The sequence below is a fragment of the Canis lupus genome, chromosome 22, assembly GCF_011100685.1.
Source record: "Canis lupus familiaris isolate Mischka breed German Shepherd chromosome 22, alternate assembly UU_Cfam_GSD_1.0, whole genome shotgun sequence".
Taxonomy (NCBI): domain Eukaryota; kingdom Metazoa; phylum Chordata; class Mammalia; order Carnivora; family Canidae; genus Canis; species Canis lupus.
The window spans coordinates 23,274,285-23,294,607 of record NC_049243.1 but is presented as its reverse complement, the minus strand read 5'-3'; the positions used below and the strand labels follow the sequence as shown (position 1 = coordinate 23,294,607).

Here is a 20,323-nt window from a genome sequence, read left to right as displayed (position 1 = left end):
GTGTTTAGATGTGTCCTTAGTAAATTTACAGGAACACACTAAAGAGCTCTTCTGACATAAATGCAGCAGCCCTTTCCAAACAGAAGGTTAACTGTTTTTCCATCACTGTACTTTCAATTCAATTATTTTACATTTTAGAAGGATGCAGGTGGTAAGATCTCTTCATAGCTTCCAGATATAAATCAAGAAGGTCAGGCTTGAAAAGTTCACAATTATATTGAATATATTGACATCCAAGAAGGACTAATGGGGTGAAATAATGAAGAATAACAATTATAATGAAGAAGGTAGAGGGAATTAATAGTAATCATTGCATGTTAACACAGATAATAGCAATTTTCTTTTTAAAGAATGAAAAGATTATATTGTATATATAATAGCTACAAATTATGTGTGTGTGTATGTGTGTAACTCAAAAGAATGGTGCATCTTGACTAAACTTGGAGGAAATTTTCTATTTTTTTTTTTTAAGATTCATTCATTTATTTATGAGAGACAGAGACAGAGACTCAGGCAGAAGGAGAAGCAGGCTCCTTACAGGGAGCATGATGCGGGACTTGATCCCCGATTCCAGGATCATGACCTGAGCCGAAGGCACATGCCCAAAAGCTGAGCCACCCAGGCGTCCCTTTTTTTAATGATTCATTTATTTATTCATGAGACACACACACACACACACACACACAGAGGCAGAGACAAAGGCAGAGGGAGAAGCAGATATTTTCTATTTCAAAAATCAATTTCAAAAGTACAATTTGATGGATAAATATATCAATCTGTATCTTTTATGTAACAAATGTGATGATACATATTACAGGCAATTAAATGTGCTAAGGTGTATGAATATATAAAGAAGAATACTTCAATAAAGTAGCAAGATTGGAGCACCAGGATGGCTCAGTGGTTGAGCATCTACCTTGGCGTCAAGTGGTGACGCCAGGGTCCTGGGATCAAGTCCCACATCAGGCTCCCCACAGGGAGCTGCTTCTCCCTCTGCCTATGTCTCTGCCTCTCTCTCTGTTTCTCACGAATAAATAAATATAAAATCTTTTAAAAAAAGTAGCAAGATTTCAAAAAATGGTAAAGCTTATCGTTCCACAGTTTTACCAGTCCAAACAAGTGTTTGTGTGTGTATGCATATGTGTGTACACAAATCATGATATATACCTATATGCCCATATATATATACACACACACACATATTTGTATATATACATGCATTTGCACACACACATGCATGTGTTTGTAAACATTCATACAAACACACATATACATATATTCTTCTTGCAATACACTGATGCTCTGATACTTATATAAAATCCTTGCTGTTAAAGGTACAGAATTAAAATTGAGGATAAATCAGGAAGGATATAATATTTTATTAATTCTGCTAAGAAATAAAATTTTTGAGGAGAGGAACCATGCCTAATTTTCAACACCTAACACGGACGTTCACAAGATAGCTGTTAACAGAATATGTTTATTTATTTCTAACAGCATTTAAACGGATTGTCTTAGGTTTCCTAGATAAATTATCATATCAGTAAATGATAACTTTTCTTCCTCTTTTTTCAATATTTTTACCTCCTTTGTCCAAATGCCTAATACCCATTTTTATAATGTGTACACTTGTTTTAAATACTATTTAAAATCACAGGGATCCCAGGGTGGCTCCGTGGTTTGGCACCTGCCTTTGGCCCAGGATGTGATCCTGGAGCCCTGGGATCGAGTCCTGCATTGGGCTCCTTGCAGGGAGTCTGCTTCTCTCTCTGCCTGTGTCTCTGACTCTCTCTCTCTCTCGTTCTGTGTCTCTCATAAATAAATAAATAAAGTCTTTAAATAAATAAATACTATTTAAAAACATAAAATATAATAGTATATAACATACTAATATTTATGCACTTCAAAAGTATTTTTTTAATTTATTTGTTTTTATTTATTTTTCTTTCTTTTTTATTTTTTTAAAGTATTTAAGATAGTAAGATTTAAAGTATAACAGGCATTATTCTTACAATACTGAAATTGAAAAAAAAATACTGAAATTGTGAGCATGCCAGATTAAAGTTGCTGGAATGATAAGGGTGCATAAAGTTTTTCCATGCTCAAAAAAGAAGAAAAAAAAAAGGTGGTGGGGGGGCATAATGCAAAGATCTGCTAATTCTACATTAAAACTTAATTTGTTTTTTTTTTGTTTGTTTTGTTTTGTTTTGTTTTTTTGAGGCAGCCAGTTTATTCACATCATCATTTAAGTTCTTCAAGTCTCTCAAATGTAAAAGGGAAAGTCCTTGCACCCTCACCTAAGATACAAGTTAAGGTGATATTCAAAATATTTATCTCCTGATCACAAACTTACCTTTAAACCTTGGCATATATGTTCATTTCTCTACTTCCATGTGGGGTGCTCTTCTTTCAGTGCCTTTCACTTCCTTCCCTTGATAAAACACAACTGAGTACTTTAAGTTTCACTTTGCCACAGTACATTCTCTATAATTTTACCATAGATTTTATATTTCTCCAACCATGGAAGGGAACTTGTGACCCACTACAAATTACACACAATTAATTATCTTGAATTAAAACATTCAAATTCACTCTGTTGGAAGAGCTAAATTATCTTGTGTGCATTGGTAGAAAAGCCCAGTTACCTGGGTTTATTTCCTGTTTCTATAGTTTGCTGATTGGATAAACTCATATTTGTTAATAAACTACTCTAGTTTCTTCTTGTGGAAAGGTATTTATTGTTTTAGGAAGTGAAGGTTAAATGTATTCAAAATATAATAAAATTCTTATTTCATAATCAGTAGTGTGGTCACATGATTTATCAACCAAAGCAGCATAATTTAATATTGAGTATGGTGCTCTTAATAATTATTCTTGAATAACAGGTGTAAACTGGACCATCTTGAGAAAATTAGGATATGTGAACATTTAAAGTATGTAATAAATGTTACTTATATCAATAATGATGATGCTGATGTCATATTTTTTTAATCTCAGCACATCTTTGACAATGCTAAAACCTATTTATTAAATTTATTTTTATTGTTATGTATGGAGGCACTGGTGTTAATCACACATAGATTTGTCTCCTCCTTGTATATACACACATACACAAATATATAATTACATTATTGTTAATTATTTATAAGTAATTATAAATAACTAATATATAAAAATCTCTTATAATGTGGGGATTAAATGTGAATATACACATTCAGTAACATATAGATAATATATATGTGTATATATACTATATATATATACATAGTGTGGTGTGTATGTGTTTGTGGAGAGAGAGAGCGAACCTAGCAAAGTGTCTTATACAGAGTATCTGTCTTTGTTTCATTTCTTTCTCTGAGTAAAGTTAAATATGCAGCATATTTAAGCAACGCTTTTTCAGAATCAATGATGATTTACTGCAATTATGTGTGAATCCATCTGGTTTAGATTATTGTCTTTCATGGTACTTCAAGGTAAGTAGAATTTAACATGCTAAAAAAAATCAAAGAACTACGTGGGAATTGTAACCTTTGCTATGGTACAAAAGTTCATATATTTCACAAAAGAATTAATTTAAGCATGAATATATACAGCAAAGTCTACGTAACATTCAGGATGTGTCTGATAGTAACAATGAATCCCTTTCAATGAGAATGTGGCAAATCTACTCAATTGATTTTTACTTGCATGCTACCTATTTGAAGATTCTTGAAAAGTAAAAGGAAAGTGATAAATAAAAGTATTTAAATAGATATGTCAAGTGTTTTATTCTAATTCCTCTAATTTAAATCCTGCCTTGTATTTTAATATCATTTCCATAATTATACCATTTGTAAGAACCCTGTTTTACTGTCGATATTTTATTTCTTTGCTTACACAGAAAATGTGTTACACAGACTTAACTAGATATTGTAGCTTCTTATATTTTTCTTTACTTATTATCTGTCCTTAATTAGTTTAAGAACTACTGTAATATTTGATCATACTATTGTTTTCCTAGATTCTTGTACTAATCTTGAAACCCTATTAAAAACAAAGGCTGGGGTCTAATTCCTCTGCAACAATATTTTGTACTTAGATTTTCTAAATCTGCTTAGTTTTAAGGAAAAAAATTAAAATTCCAGTTCAAATAAGTGAATAATTGGGAGATTTTCTAGTTGTTAACATAAATAAAGCATTCTGAATGAATAGAGCATCTCATATCATGGACAAAGCTTAAACTTAATTTTGAAGTAATGTTTTGAGCACTAGCTAAACCAAATATACAATCAAGATTTGGGGACAACTTGCTCCGAAAAAAGTGAGTTCCTCACCCCCTAATAAATAAATGCTTCAGTAGGCCGATTTGACAAATTCATTCCTGGAGCATTTATTTTCTTGTATGAAAAATAATTGGCATTTAAAGTTATCAATATGTGGCATATATTGATTTGAGGACTGTGTTATAAATTCCCATGTAAACGTAAGACTCTTTGCTATAGGCTAAATGTTTGTGGACTCCTAAAAATCATATGCTAAATCCTAACCTCCAGTGTGATGATATTAGGAGTTGGGGATTTGAAGAAATGATTTAGTCATAAAGGTGGAGCTCTCCTTAATGGGATTAGTGCCCTTATAAAAGAAACTACAGAGAACTCCCTTGCCCCTTTGCCATGTGAGGACATGGTGAAAGGGCAGCCATCTGTGAAGCAGACATCTAATCTGCTGATACCTTAATCTTGGACTTCCTAGCCTCCAGAACTGTGAGAAATAAATTTCTGTTGTTTATAAGCCACCAGTTTATGGTATTCTGTTAGAGCAGCCTGAATAAACTAAGACACTCTTGAAAATTTTAAATTATAATTTAAATGGAAAAATTAAAAACAATTTCTCGAATTTGTGAGGTCTTAGAGTACTGTAAATTGCTAAACATTGTGGGAATGCGTGAGTAGCTATATTTAGAAACACAGCTCAGTCTCCTGTTTCATGTTGTGTCACACAAGGGCATCGGTGAATACAGGTGCAGAACTATGGCTTATTTTTCTAATTTCAACCACAGTAGCAGTGATGATAGCTTTGATACCTTCTCATCCATAGCAGTATTTTAATGATGCTCTAATGTAAGAGCTTTCTGTTAAGTAAGAATCTAGGAAAAATGCAGCTTCAAACCTCATACTTTTGTCTATTTGCTTTATGGAAGTTAACATACTGATTATTCTTAGCATTTAGATGTGGTTCTTTATTGTAGAAAAGCTTTATTTGTTTAAGTCACTGGCTTAAATGCTTTGTAAATATAAATAATTATTGACTTTAGGGATCCCTGGGTGGCGCAGCGGTTTGGCGCCTGCCTTTGGCCCAGGGCGCGATCCTGGAGACCCGGGATCGAATCCCACATTGGGCTCCCGGTACATGGAGCCTGCTTCTCCCTCTGCCTGTGTCTCTGCCTCTCTCTCTCTCTCTCTCTCACTGTGTGCCTATCATAAAAAAAAAAAAAAAAAAAGACTTTAAAAAAAATAATAATTATTGACTTTAAATACTCTTCAGGTTTAAAGTCTTACTGGAGACCTAGAGGGGGCTTTATTGATCAGGAGTAGTGACAGTTGGCTACAAAGTGACATACTCCTATCAGTCAAATAATTAATGTGCGCTGAAGCAAACTGACAAAACTACCAGTTGGAGAATGTTAAGAAGAAAATTCAGATCTCTTGCTTGAAGAAACTTTAGTATAATTAAGCAAGGCTTGCAAATACCAAAAGATTTACTGCAAGCTTATTATAATCTCTCAAGACTGTCAAAATCCAATGCAAAGCTATTTTATTCTTCCAAGACATCCTAGACTGATGGTAGTAAGATAACCACAACACCATAATGTCACATTCTAGAACTTCATTGATCTTCATACCCGCAGTTGTAGAATATAGATGGAAAACTATTCTGTTCTCTTTTCTCTAGTCTTCTCTCTTCTTTCCTTTGAGAATCTAATGTCCATTAACCTGTTTCAGAAAAATTAAATTGAGGAAGTAATAAGAAATAGAAAGTAATGTAATATTAATTAAAAATAAAATATTTTACTCAGAATTGTTTTAAAAGTTAAAAAGAAACATTTTCTAATAAACATGCAAATAATATATATACATATGTAATTATTTGTTCATACAATCTTATACATTATAATTTGCTACTTATCAGTATTTTCTCACATTTCTTCTTACTCAGTTTGGATTCTCTTATCCTTCATTAATATCCCTGTGCATATTCCCTCAATTGCCTTACACACTCCTGTGCATATACCCTCATTGCTTTTCCCTTCTTTCATATTTGTAAACTGCCATCCTAGTTAAAGCCAGCTCTCATCCTACTCCATACCTGCATATATACATTTAAATGAAGCTGGAAAATGTGACCTTGTTGACTTGCCTTGCTTTAATTTCATGATCACTATCCTCCAGTGAGACTTAATGCTTCCAGGCAATCATATATATTTACTCAGTCTGAGTCACTTTCTTTCATTCCTATACTGTTGCACTATACTTTCTGCTTGCTTCCTTTTCAAATTTTTAACAACTCCTGCACTCTCTTCACAGTTGATGACTTCCTTTTTAGTTCACTTATAGAAGTAGTTTCTTTGAATCATGCTGCTATTTATATCACCTTAAAAAATACAAAAACCCTCTTAAAACCATATCTTTTACATCAAAACAGATTGTGTCAAATCATGACATTGATATTGATAAACAGAATGGCCAATATTTATTCTTCAACTCAAAGCATCAGTAGCACTTAATACACATAATCACATCCTCTGCCTTGGAACTTCTTTATTTAGCTGTCAGACAACATATCCTCCTGACTGCCTTATTGACTTACTGCACATTCATTTGAATATTTTGCCTAAATTTTTTCATTTGTTTGAACTGTTAACAGTGGCAACTAAAAGATTAAATCAATGAACTTATAAAACATTATCCTCACTCCCTCTAATGATTAAATTTATGTGAAAATTTGATTGGGGCAGGAGGAACACAGATATTTGGTTGAACACTACCTTAATTGTGTCTATAAGTATATATGTGGATGAAATTAACTTTTGAATCAAAAGACTAAGTAAAGCAGATTTCCTCTCTTCATGTGGTTGGACCTCTCCATTCTGTCAAAGTCTTTAATACAACAGGGAAGGCTAAGTACGGGTGAATGTACTATTCTCTCTGACTATCTCTGAGACCATTACTAGACTCAACCTACCCTTGGACTCCAATCTGGACTTGAATGAACTTAAACCATTGGCTCTTCCATACCAGTATCTACTGAGAGAGAATTTAAAAAAAAAAAAAAAAACTTATTAGAAACATTAAGTGACAACTCAAGTGATATCTTAACTTGCTTTCCTTTAATAAAGGCACTCTTATACAAGCAATCATATAAAATAACTTGTTTTAGGAAGATATTCCAGAAAACTGAAGTGGAGGGATTGGGTTGATTTCTATAGAAAAGGAGTCAGTCTAAGTTGGCTTATTTGAGTTGATTACTACTGAGAATATCTGATGCTCAATTTTTCTGGGGACCATTTGAGGGTGGTTTGTTTCCTTCTTGTTGAATTTTAGTACTCTTTGTGTATTCTGGATAAATGCCCTTTATCAGATATATCTTTGCAAATGTTTTCTCCCAGGCTGTGGCTTGTCTGCTAATTCTCCTGATACTGTCATTCACAGAGCAGAAGTTTTCAATTTGAATGAAGTCCAGTTTATCGATTTTTTTCTTCCGTGGTTGTATCTTTGGTGTACTTATCTAGGTTTTCTTTCATGTTATTGTTTATTTTATTTATTTATTTATCCATATATAAATATATATATATATATATATATGATTTATATAGTTTTGCATTTTGCATTTTAGTCTAGGATCCATTGTCGGTTAATTTTTTGTAAGGTGTAAGACCTGTGTTTAGATTTATTTTTTGGCATGTGGATGTCCAGTTATTCCATCACCATTTGTCTAAGAGACTATCTTTACTCCATCGTATTGCCTTTGCTCCTTTCACAAAGATCAGTTGACCCTATTTATAGAGTTCTATTTCTGGCGTTGCTATTCTCTTTTACTGACCTATTTGCCTATTCTTTTGCCAATTCCACAGTATCGGGTAGCATTAGGCCTCCAAATCTTTGTTCTTCAACTTCGTGTTGGCTATTCTGTGTTTTCTGCCCATCTGTACAAACTTTATAGTTAGTTTATCCATATCCACGAAGTAATTTTCTGGAAGTTTGATTGGAATTGCATTAAATCTATATACCAATTTGTGAAGAATTGACGTCTTGACAATCTTGAGTATTCTATATATGAAAATAAAATGTCTATCCACTTATTCAGTTCTTTGATCTTATTTATCAGAATAAATGGTGTTTCCTTTAAAAAAATGGACACCAATAAAAAGGCAGCTGCAGTTTTCTCATTATAATTTGTGTTTCTATGTTTCTGAGAAGCAATGGTGAAGGATGAATTTTTCTTCTAACATCAGATGAACAGCTTGGCCAAATTCTGATAGTATTACAGTAGTGAGCCACCAAATCTGTGTTTTAGGCCAATTAAATTGTCTGATCGTAGTTGATGTTACTCTTAAATCTGTCAATTTACTGATCTGCTTCCTATTTCAGTGTCATTGTCATCTTTCATCCTTTTAAAATAAATCTCCATAATAAATATTGAGGGCGGTTTGTTGGAAAGGTAACACTGTATACAAAATTATTTTTTATGGTTTTAAAAGCTGATGTCTTCTGGATGTTGGAGACAGTACATTTCATTTATTTAAAAATTTTTGCCCTTTAATATGTTATATAACCATATTCTGGCTCTTAAATATAGAATAAGGAAAATCTTATTAAACTTATTGCCTATTTGCAACTGTAGTGTTACTGGATTTAGCAATAGACAGATTTTTTGTTTGTCTTTGCTTTATAATTTTGCCTAGCCTATGCCACTGCTAAATGCTAAAATTTACTTACTATTCAAAAGAAACTGAGGTGGTATAGAACATGGCTATGAGCAACAATATGCAAGATATTCTGTCCAATGTGTGGAGGATTACTCGAAGAATAACTGCTTATCTCCCTCCTCCACCTTTTTAACAAATCATCAACCAAATGTTTTATATAAGCTAAAAAACAAGATATACAGTTGGTAACTATGTTACTATTATTACTGTTGTTGGTAAAATAAAAGCCAAAATAGATCGCCCATCTTAAGCCTATGCAAAGAATTCAAAGTAACAGAAATAGTCAAGTCTGTTGAATTTGACCAATAATAAAAATAATAGATCTTTTAAGACTTGGAGATGTTGAAGTTCAAACAAAGATGATGCTTTAGATAATGATGTCTATTAATACAGAATAATTACACCATAAATATTTTCATCACTTCAGTCACCAGCTGATCAACCAACCAACTTTTAAAATGCAGCAAAATGTAATCCAGCTAAGGAAAAGAAATGGACCTATAAGTACAACTCTAGCAAATAAAATTCTACTCCTTGCTTTATTTTGATTCCATCACAGTTTTGACCTTAAAAATTCTGTTATTCTTACTTTATAATGAAACAACTCCTATCTCTACGTGTACAGCCATGGTCTAACTCTTTTGATAAAGGAAAGAACACTACAGTTTTCATACACAAATTTGGTAACCATACCATGTTTCTATAAAATGAGCCAATTATCCAGAGAAGAATTAATCCAAATCCCCTAAAAATTAGAAAAGGCAGCCAGTTGATTAATTTAAAAAGGTGTATTTTCCATTCATTATTCTTCTTTCACCAGCTTCCTTTAACAGAATTTACTATACTACTATTTAAGGTGGTATCAAACACATACTACTATAGCATTTGACTAAATCACAATGTCACTGAACTATATTGGTGTGTGTGTGTGTGTGTGTAATTTTCAGCAAGGTAAATGTTTTCTACCCAATCTATAAAGAACAACTTCAATTCAGAGTAAGTCAATCTGGAATATTCTAACTATTAGACTTCATCTTATAGAGCGTTAAGCGCATAGTTTTCAACAAGAAAAATCGTCAACGTATTATTTGAAATTTGTAGCACTACTGTTATTTATTTATTTATTTATTTATATTTTTTTCTGTTATTTATTTTTGAAGACAACAGTTACAGAAATCTAATCATAATATAACCAGATAGGTGATCATGTTTATAATAAGGACATTTTTAGCTCCTTTAAAGAAAAAACAAAAACCTAGCTCTTTGGTCGAGGCCACAGAAGTGAGATGAAAAAGGAAACATTAGTGTTTGGTTAGCATTTCAATAAGACATGCATAATGTGCTGCCACTGTAATTCTATCACTTTGAGAAATGGACTTGTGCCAAATGTATCTAACCTACTAAGTGCAGAGGAAAAGTTTAAATTGAGTGCCAAAGCTAAATGAAGAAATGCCATGAGTATAGGTCATGTGAGACACCTAAAAATTGTATACTGCAGATTCTGGAGTAAGTTCCCTGAAGAAACACCACCTAAATCTGAGAGGTTAGCTGTTGCAGTATCCAACTCATCTTAAGGCATGGATGATTAGTTGCTAAGTAAATGTTCTGGTTTTAAAAATATATATTTTTAATGTGCATACGTGTGTGTGAGTGTGTGTGTATGTATACTTAACTTTCAAAGTATTTTTGAAATGTTTTCTACCATATACTTCTATATGTTAACTTAGATACTAAAAATATCATTGAGCCAAGTATATTGAAATTTTATCTAAGTTTTGTTAAATTTTTTTCTGCAATTTTATTTAAATTTAAAGACAAGTGAAGATGAATGGTATCATTAAATGTTTTTACATTTATCATCGTTAAAATAATATAGTAGGCGTTTATTCTCAGGTGGAAGTTGCAGTTTTTAAGTTACCTTTTAAAAATTATAAATCACAAAAATAAAAAGAATCATCTCTTTAAAAAATAAAAATAAAAATTATAAATCACATATTTTCTTTCAACCTTTCTAACATATTTAGGACGCTGTCAATCAATATATTCAGAAAACATAATTCCATTTTGATACAAGCTTAAGATAAGCCAATTTAAGTAGATGGCACCAAATACCAATTAATGCATTCCAATCACATATTAGTGACTGGAAATGATCATGCTTCTCTCAGTATGTTTAATTTTAAAAATTTGTTTCATTTTTTTATTTCTACCAATGTATCATTTAAAATGTTATTTCACAATATAATTGATTGGCACCTTATGGAGCTTTATATTCTCCTTTTGATAAGTCATAGAATGAAAAGAGTAGGTGTGGGGCAGCTAATTATTATATGGGACTTGGAACAAGTGACTTATAAAATGAACAACATAGCTACCATTCATTACTCCAAAATTCTTCCTCAGTGTCATGCAGTTGCATTTATTTTTTTTAACTTCCATTTATTTAATTTATCATTTCACATTCCATAGAATGTGATAAAACAAATTCTGGTATAAAGAATTTTGGAACTAAAAACTAAAAATAGTGAACTAATCTACTAAGTTTACTAACTGACTCCTTGGACACTAGGCAAGAAAGAAATGCTTTTACTGTTACCATCTTGTTCCATATCTAAATTTACAAAGCATTTAACATAAGTAATATATATTAATATGTCAATACACTGTGATATTTGAAACCTACTTAGCATTTTTATTCAACTCCTGTGTTAACATTTTCAGAAATGGACTGTTATTAATTACCAATTTAAATCCATACTTTGGTATCGTGGGTCACTATTAAATGGGTCATTTCAGCAGTAATAGCTCTTAGTAAGAGCAATACTTCAATTTCAGCAGATTTCAGTGTTAATAATTAAAGTGTGCATGTACCACAACCTATTTGTCATGGTAACTAGACAGCATAAGACATTAACATGATTCTGCTCTTGATGAAAGACACCATTCCATTCCACTGCTATTTTCAAAAGCGTTTCACTTCTCTTAATCTAGTCTAATTAAAGGAAACGGGTTATTTACTTGTCATGTAAAAATAATAATTTCATATTTTAACAGCAATCTGGGGAGGTATGATTGTTAAATTTGCTAGTGGACTCTAGGAAATGTTCCATATAATTTATCATCGTTGTTTTGTTAGTTCTGCAAAACTTACTATCACTGGCATCATTAAAAACTAAGAGCATTCCTTTGCACATATCCATCATCAAGAAATCTCAAATGTATAATGTTCTGCAAATTTCTCTCTCAGCTCTTATTTTCCTACATCCTACCTTGTATTCCAAAGAGATAACTAGAATATTTGAGCAGCAGGATATGAGATATCATCTCTAAGATTATAATTTTTGTCTCGATTAGTCTAATGGCAGGCTCTGGAAAAAAATTAACTAATCTCTCTGAGCCACAGTTTTCTCTTGAGTTTTATTTAAAGTTTTCCTCTGACTTTGGAGTTCTACGCAAGTCTACATTGTTGTAATGCACTTCAATTTATTGCACTTCACAGATACTGTGTTTCTTGAAGGCTTGTGGCAGTGCTATGTCAAGGGAGTTTACTGGGGCCATTTTCCCAACAGCATTTGCTTATTTCATGTCTCTGTCTCACATTCTGGTAATTCTCACAATATTTCAAAATTTTTCAACAATATTATATTTGTTATAGTAATCTGTGATCAGTAAGTCTTTGATATTACAATCATAATTGTTTTGGGCTGCATAAACCAAGCCCACATAAGATGACAAATTGAATTGATAAATATTGTCTGTGTTCTGAGTGCTCCTCTGACTGGCCATTTCCTTGTCTCTTGCCTTCTCTTCCCCTATTCCCTGAGATAACAACAATTTTGCAAGTAGGCTGATTAATATCTACAATGGCTTCTAGGTATTCAAATAAAGAGTTGCACATTTCTCACTTTAAATCAAAAGCTAGAAATGATTAAGCTTAGTGAGAAAGGCATGTCAAAAATGGAGATAGGCTAAAATCTGGGTCTCCTGCACCAAACAGCAATGTTATGAATGCAAAGGAAAAGTTCTTGAAGGAAATTGAAAGTGCTACTTCAGTGAACACAGAAATGATAAGAAATCAAAATGACCTTATTGCTGATATGGAGAAAGTTTCAATGGTTTAGACAGAAGATCAAACCAGCCACAACATTCCCTTAATCAAAAGCCTAATCCAGACCAAGGTCCTAACTCTCTTCAATTCTATGAAGACTGAGAGAGGTGAGGAAGCTGCAAAAGGAAACTTGAAGTTAGTGGAGGTTTATTCAGGAGATTGATTGATGGATTGATTGATTGATTGATTTTTATTCAGGAGATTTAAAGAAAGAAGCCATCCTCACAACATAGAAAGAACATTTGAAGCAGCAAGTGCTCATTTAGGAGCTACAACAAGTTATCCAAAAGATGTAGAAAAGTTAATTAATGAAGGTGGCTACACTAAAGAACAGATGTCCAATGTAGAAGAAACAGCCTTCTGTTGGAAAAAGATGCCATCTAGGCCTTTCCATGAGGGGAAAGGTCAATGCCTGCCTTGAAAACTTTAAAGGACAGGCTGCTCTCTTGTTAAAGTCTAATGCATCTGATGACTTAGGTTGAAGCCAATGCTCATTCACCATTCTAAAATTGAGGGCCTTTAAGAATTATGCTAAATCTAGGGATGCCTGGGTGGCTCAGTGTTTGAGCATCTGCCTTCAGCTCAGGTCGTGATACAAGGGTGCTGAGATGGAGTCCCACATCAGGTTCCCCACAGGGAGCCTGCTTCTCCCTCTGCCTATGTCTCTGCCTCTGTGTGTGTGTGTGTGTGTGTGTGTGTCTCATGAATAAATAAAATCTTAAAAAAAAAAGAATTATGCTAAATTGATTCTTCTTCTGCTCCATAAATTGAACAACAAAGCCTGGGTGACAGCACTTCTGTTTACAACATTGTTTAATAAATAATTTTAGCTACTGTTGAGAGTAGTCCTGGGGAAAAAAAAGGATTCTTCTCAAAATATTATTGCTCATTGATAACGCACCTGGTTACCCAGGGCTCTGATGGAGATGTACAAGGAGATTAATGTTGTTTGCATGCTTGCTAAGTTAACATCTATTGTGTAGCCCATGGATGAAGGAATAACTTCTACTTTCAAATCTTATTATTTAAGAAATATATTTCATTAGGTTATAATTGGCATAGATAGGGATTCCACTGCTGGATCTAAGCAAAGTAAATTGAAAAGATTCTGAAAAGGATTCATCATTCTGGATGCCATTTAGAACATCTGTGATTCATGGGAAGAAGTTAAAATACCAGTATTAATAGGAGTTTGAAGAAGTTTATTTCAACTCTTATGGATAACTGTGAAGTGTTGAAGACTTTAGTGAAGGAATAGCAGACGTAGTAGAAATAGCAAGGAACTAGAATTAGAAGTGAAGCCTGAAGATGTGACTGAATCACTGCAATTGCATGACAAAATTTTAACAGCTGAAGATTTTCTTCTTATACATGAGCAGAGAAGATGATTTCTTGAGATGGAATCTACTCCTGGTGAAGATACTGTGAATAGTGTTGTAATGACAACAAAGGATTTAGAATGTTACATGAACTTGCTTGATAAAGAAGTGGCAGGTTTTGAAAAGGCTAACAAGTTTTGAAAAAAGTTCTAATGTGGGTAAAATGTTATCAGTTTTGTATGCTACAGAAATATTGTTCATGAAAGGAAGAGTCAAAAAGGATGAGACAAACGTCATTTGCTGTCTTAATGTAAGAAACTGCCACAGCCACTTCAACCCTCGGCAAACACCACCTTGATCAGTCAGCAGCCATCACATGCAGGCAAAACTCTCCACCAGGAAAAAGATTATGATTCACCAAAAACTCTGATGATGCTTAGAATTTTTTAGCAACACATGTTAATTAAGGTATGTACGTTGCTTTTTAAATGTAATGCTAACCATACTTAATAATGTATGGGGTGCCTGGGTGGCTCAGTCCCTCAAGTAGCTCCCTGCTCAGCAGGAAGTCAGCTTCTCCCTCTGCCCCTCCTCCCACTCATGATCCCTCTCTCTCTCACTGTCTCTCTCTCTCTCTTTTAAGATTATTTGTTTATTTATTCATGATAGAGAGAGAGAGAGAGTCACACTCTCTCTCCCAAATAAATAAAATCTTTCAGAAAAAAAAAAAACTACAGTACTTTATATTCTGTAGTTATATATTCCGTGTATATAAGTTATAGAACTTTTATATGCATGGGGAAACCAAAAAATTCATTTGGTTTCTTGAGATATTTGCTTTATTGTAGTGGTCAAAACCTAAACTATCATCTCCAAGGTATGCCTATAATATTATTTACTCTCTGGTAAAAGCTAGGATAAAGCTAGAACAAAAATAGTCTCAATTCTAGAAAATGTAATTTGACTTTGCTTGATATACATAATTGCATATTCTATTAATGAAATGTTTTTCTAAATCTTAGATGTATTACCATTCTGTTATTTAAAATGAAGTGAATATAAAATATTTCAAATTTTATTTATCAAAAAACAATTATTTAATATCTTATGAAGAAAATCTGTGAAGAATGGTAGGTGGTTTAAAAATAAGAATTGAGGGATCCCTGGGTGGCTCAGCAGTTTGGCGCCTGCCTTCGGCCCAGGGTGTGATCCTGGAGTCCCAGATCGAGTCCCACATCGGGCTCCCTGGAGCCTGCTTCTCCCTCTGCCTGTGTCTCTGCCTTTCTCTCTCTCTCTCTCTCTCTGCATCTCTATGAATAAATAAATAAAATCTTAAAAAAAAAAAAAAAGAATTGCCCATCTCCTCAAGAAGTTCACACCCCAGGCTCTTTGAAGAGAAAAATAAATTTCTTTTAAGTTTATACATACATACATACATACACATGAATACACACAGTTTTCTATTTTAAAGTATTGCTCAGCTATAAAATGAAAAAGAAAATTATTAATATATTCCCAGTTGCCAGTACTTTATTAGAGCTATGAAGAAAAATGCTATATTTTTCATGATCTTTTAAATGCATTTGGATATCATTTTTATGGCACATTCATCAAGCAATCAGCTAGTCATAACTTAAATATCATGAGGTCAGCCATCATGACATTTTTAATCAGACTTCTGAAGGTAGAAATCCCTGTCTCTATTGAAAAGTAAATATATGACCATGTAATTGTGCTGTTACTACTAGATGAAGTTAGTGGCATTGTGTCTATCTGGCCTCATTGTGCAGATTTGTTTTTAAGAGAACTATAATTTTCTTTGTGTATAAATTCTTCCCTCACTCATCCAACTGTCTTGTTGAGAGCTGATGGGTAGGCCTGATTACTCTAAGACAGGGTTTTTCGATCTTAGTATTCCTGACAATGTGATCTGGATAATTCTTTGCTGTGAGGGGCTGTCGGGTACATAATATAGATTTTTAGCAGTATTCCTGGCTTCTACTCACTGGATGCCAGTAGTGCTGCCCTAATTGCGATAACCAAAAAATGTCTCTAGATATTGTCCAAAGTCCCCTCAAGGGCAAAATCACCTCCAGGTGAGAACCACTGGTCTAAGAACACTCTAAATATTCTTGCCTACAACTGGCTCAGAAATGTGCAGATACATGGGGCTTCTGAAAGACTCTGGAAAAAAGCTTCAGCACTTCTAAGAGGGCACAATGGGGAGAGGCCATTTCTCTTTTCTCTGAATATTGTAATGTCTAGATATTTTGCCTTGAAATGCTGCAGACATCTTTCCATAAATCTGAGGATAAAGGCAAGGTTAAGGATAGTGAGTGAATATACAGAAAGAAGTGCAATACTAAAGTCATCGGGTAGTTAATGAATCAGCCATTATTTGAGCCCACCATCTGGACTTTTAGTAATGCAATGGATATTATTTCCTTAGTTTAGGCCAACATGAATCAGTGTTTTGTTATTTAGAAAAAAACATTTAAAATGTTACAGTAAGGAAATATTATAAAATTTACACTGTGTTTTACAGATCTTTTTTGTTTGTTTGTTTTTGGCTTCCCCTCCTCGGATGGTTTAGAAGTTTTAAAAGTTTACACTAAACTATTTCATTTTTCCACTTTATTTGTTTTTCAGGTTCAGCAAAATAGAAGAAATCTTTTTGTTACCGAAATTAAGCTGATTAATATTAACCTGAGAATCCATGACTTAGATATAAGACTAATTTAAAAAAAAAAAAAACAGGTTCTGTATTTATAGTCTGTGGAGCAGCATATACTGGATTCAGTAAAAGGTAATAAGGCTGCAAATGTAGTAGTTACTTATGATGTAGCAGAGATTTTTCCTCCTCACAGCTTTGAATTTTTTTTTTTTTCCAAATGACAGCTGTTTTCAATCTGACTTCAAGGATTGTAACTTACTTTTCTGGATTAGTTCTAAAACATATTGTTGAAATTCAGATACATCACAAGCCACTCTACTGTAGCAACATGAATCATAGCTCTTCATGGTCTCTAAGCTTAAAAAACGAATTTTGAGGAAGATGAAATTCCCCTGTCTCTTGAGTAAATTGTGACCTTTAACTTAAAAGAAGTGCTGTCCTCCATATAATATAGTTTGTCTTCTTTATTCTAAATGAATAAAAATTTTCCTTTTATTATGCCTACACAAGTCTATTGATTTTTTAATTTTAAATATTTTATTTTACTGCCTCAACAAATTATCCCTTTTAAAAGAGAGAGAGAGCTGATTCATCACCTAAATGTTGCATGAATCTAACATGAAGTCTCAGAAATGTGGAGATCAACATGCACAATTCTTTCTTCATGCCTCATTTTCATCAAATATGTGGGCGAACTAGATATATTCACAAATACAATTATAAAAAACACGAAAATCTGTCACTTAATTATTAATGTATTGCTGAAAAGCTCTTGTAAAGGATAATTATTTTTAAGAATTAGCATAGGTTGACAAAATTAAAATTGCTGCATATTAAATTGTTATATCTTCTCTGATCATATTTCTTATTCTTTCAGATTATAATCTCTAGTGCTTAAGCACCAACAAAATTTTTGCTATATAGGACTTCCATGCATTGATAACTACATTTTTCACTGTCTCTCCCCTCTTTGAGAACTTTTTTTCTGATCATTGATATATTCTGGTCATCGTTTAAAATAATCCCCTTCTAAACAACATCACATCCCTTGTCATATCTGCTGTGCAAAATCACAATTTTGGTTATATCCAATCTTAGGGTACTCTCTTATTAGTTACATGTGAATAGAAAAAAAGAACCTATCTATCTGTTCTCTCTTTAACTGCGTGATTGTGGACACCGAGTCCATAGTTCATGTCTGTATTCCATTCTCCTCTACTTGAAAACTATTTCACACTCTTCTCTCCTCTCTCTCTAAACCTCCATCACTTCCTCTTCTACTCTACTCACAAGGGGTAATTTTGTTTCCTCCTTCCCCAAGAAAATTAAATAGAAGATTCTGACAGATGCCCACTATTATTTCTACCTATTATGTAACATCATCAGTCTTCTACCTTCTTCAAAATTATTCATTTAACATTCTTATACATCTAACTTCATGGTAAATCCATGCTTACAGTTATCAAGCCAAAACCTTGAAGTTGTAAGAGTTTTGTTTTTTTCTCTCTCACACGTTACACTGCATTTGTCAGCATATGCAGTTGGCTCTACCTTCAAAACACATAAAGAATTTAACCCCTAATTAGCATCCCCACTTCCAGTTAATTCTCTCATTGTTTTATTTAAGTAACCTCTAGTATTCTCCATGCTTGATCTAGGAATTGTATTTTCAAGACAGTTGGTAGAGACATTCTTATAGAAGTCCTCCTTGGATGCAAGAGTTAACCCACTTCTTTGTAAGAAATTCTTATTGTATTCTTTATTTTTTTAATGATGAAATAAGTTTATTTCTTTCAAATAACTGTCTTACCCAGGTCTCTCAGTGTTTGGTCAAGTGATTTTTTTTCTCTATTTCTCTAGCTGTAATTATACTGTATACATTTCTAGGCAGTATTTTGTTATATGTTTACAGCATTGCACATCTTTAGCTATTCTTTATCATTAATACTAACGGTTTTATTTTTAAACTTTCTCCAATATCTAATTGTATTCCTATACAAATCTGAACATCATCCTAATATCAAATGCCATAAAATATGGCAATTATCTTTTAAAAAATTAATCTTTACTAAATAGCTAGTATTGTGCTAGATTCTGAGGATATATTGGTTTTACAATACAGTGTTTCTGATCTCAAGTAAAATTTTGTGACAAAGATAGTTTAATAGTTATAATAGAGGATATAAAATATTAAGATGCATGTATTTCAGTAGAATTAATGAATTAGAGTGTTAGGGATGCTTATTAAAATAAGCCTTTTGAATTCTATACTAAAGAATTAATAAAACTTCTTTCGGCAGATAGAGGAGGAAGAGGGAGGGCATCATGAACAGGCAGCAAACAAATGACTCTATTGGGAGATGGCACCGTATGTAAGGGAATGTCAGGGGATGAGATGTGAGAGGCAGGCTATTCTAGCTCGTATCTGTTCTCTAGCAGCCATCCAAGAGAGAAGAGGATAATGAAAACTGTTTTTGCAGTCTTTCCTATCTAATTTCTTTATTGTTTTCATAGATAATAGCCTGTGTTTCTTCTCTATTAATATTTTTGGTTATCTATTACATGTTACATTCATTCATTTATTTCAGATTACAGCTTTAACACAGAGGTTTTCTGCATTCACAATGAAACACATTGTCCTTCCTATAATCTTTACTGTTAATGCTCATAATTAGTCACTTTCTCCTTAATGGATTCACTAAAACTAGCACTTTAATCACTGCAAAAGAAGTGCCTACAAATAGCCCACAGCAAAGAGGAAAAGTTGTAAGCTACAACAATTTTAACTGATAAAGAGGGCACAGGGGAAATATAATCTTTATAAGTTATGAATAACTTGCATTTCTCCTATTTCACAGTTTTTTATCATTCAATAAAATATTAATGGCTAAACTATTAACATTTATATCATGCCATAATTGTACTGTGTCATTATGTCATATTATAGTAAACTATATATAAAACTTCTACTTAGCATCTGAAAAAGTGAAACTACCAATTTACCCCCATAAAGTAAATCCCTACAAGGAAAAATTCTATCATATAATTGCATTTTCTGTTCTGTACCTCCCAAGACAATGAGGTTCAGACACATGTATCATGCCTTATAAAAAGTCTACTAAGCAAAGAAACAAGAGGCAGAATCATGCAATGGTTATTGGAAAGTGACCAAAAAGGTTGGGTTCAATCTCTCTCTTATATGTAAAAATCTTTGGTATGGCCCTTAACATTTCTGAATGTTTTGTATCTGTAGGAAT

The 20,323-nt window shown here is 32.9% G+C and overlaps 1 protein-coding gene across 1 annotated transcript in view; it reads right to left on the bottom strand.

Moving 5' to 3' along the window:
• Window positions 1-5,658: 5,658 nt before the first annotated feature.
• The window catches only part of LOC119865105, a 224,333-nt gene continuing 209,668 nt past the window's right edge, over window positions 5,659-20,323 (bottom strand). The window contains exons 4-5 of the mRNA XM_038569394.1: window positions 7,222-7,280; window positions 5,659-5,972 (exon numbers count right to left, since the gene is read on the bottom strand). Of these exons, the coding sequence (XP_038425322.1) occupies window positions 5,968-5,972; window positions 7,222-7,280 (64 nt within the window). The 3' untranslated portion in view covers window positions 5,659-5,967. The remainder of the gene's footprint in view (window positions 5,973-7,221; window positions 7,281-20,323) is intronic.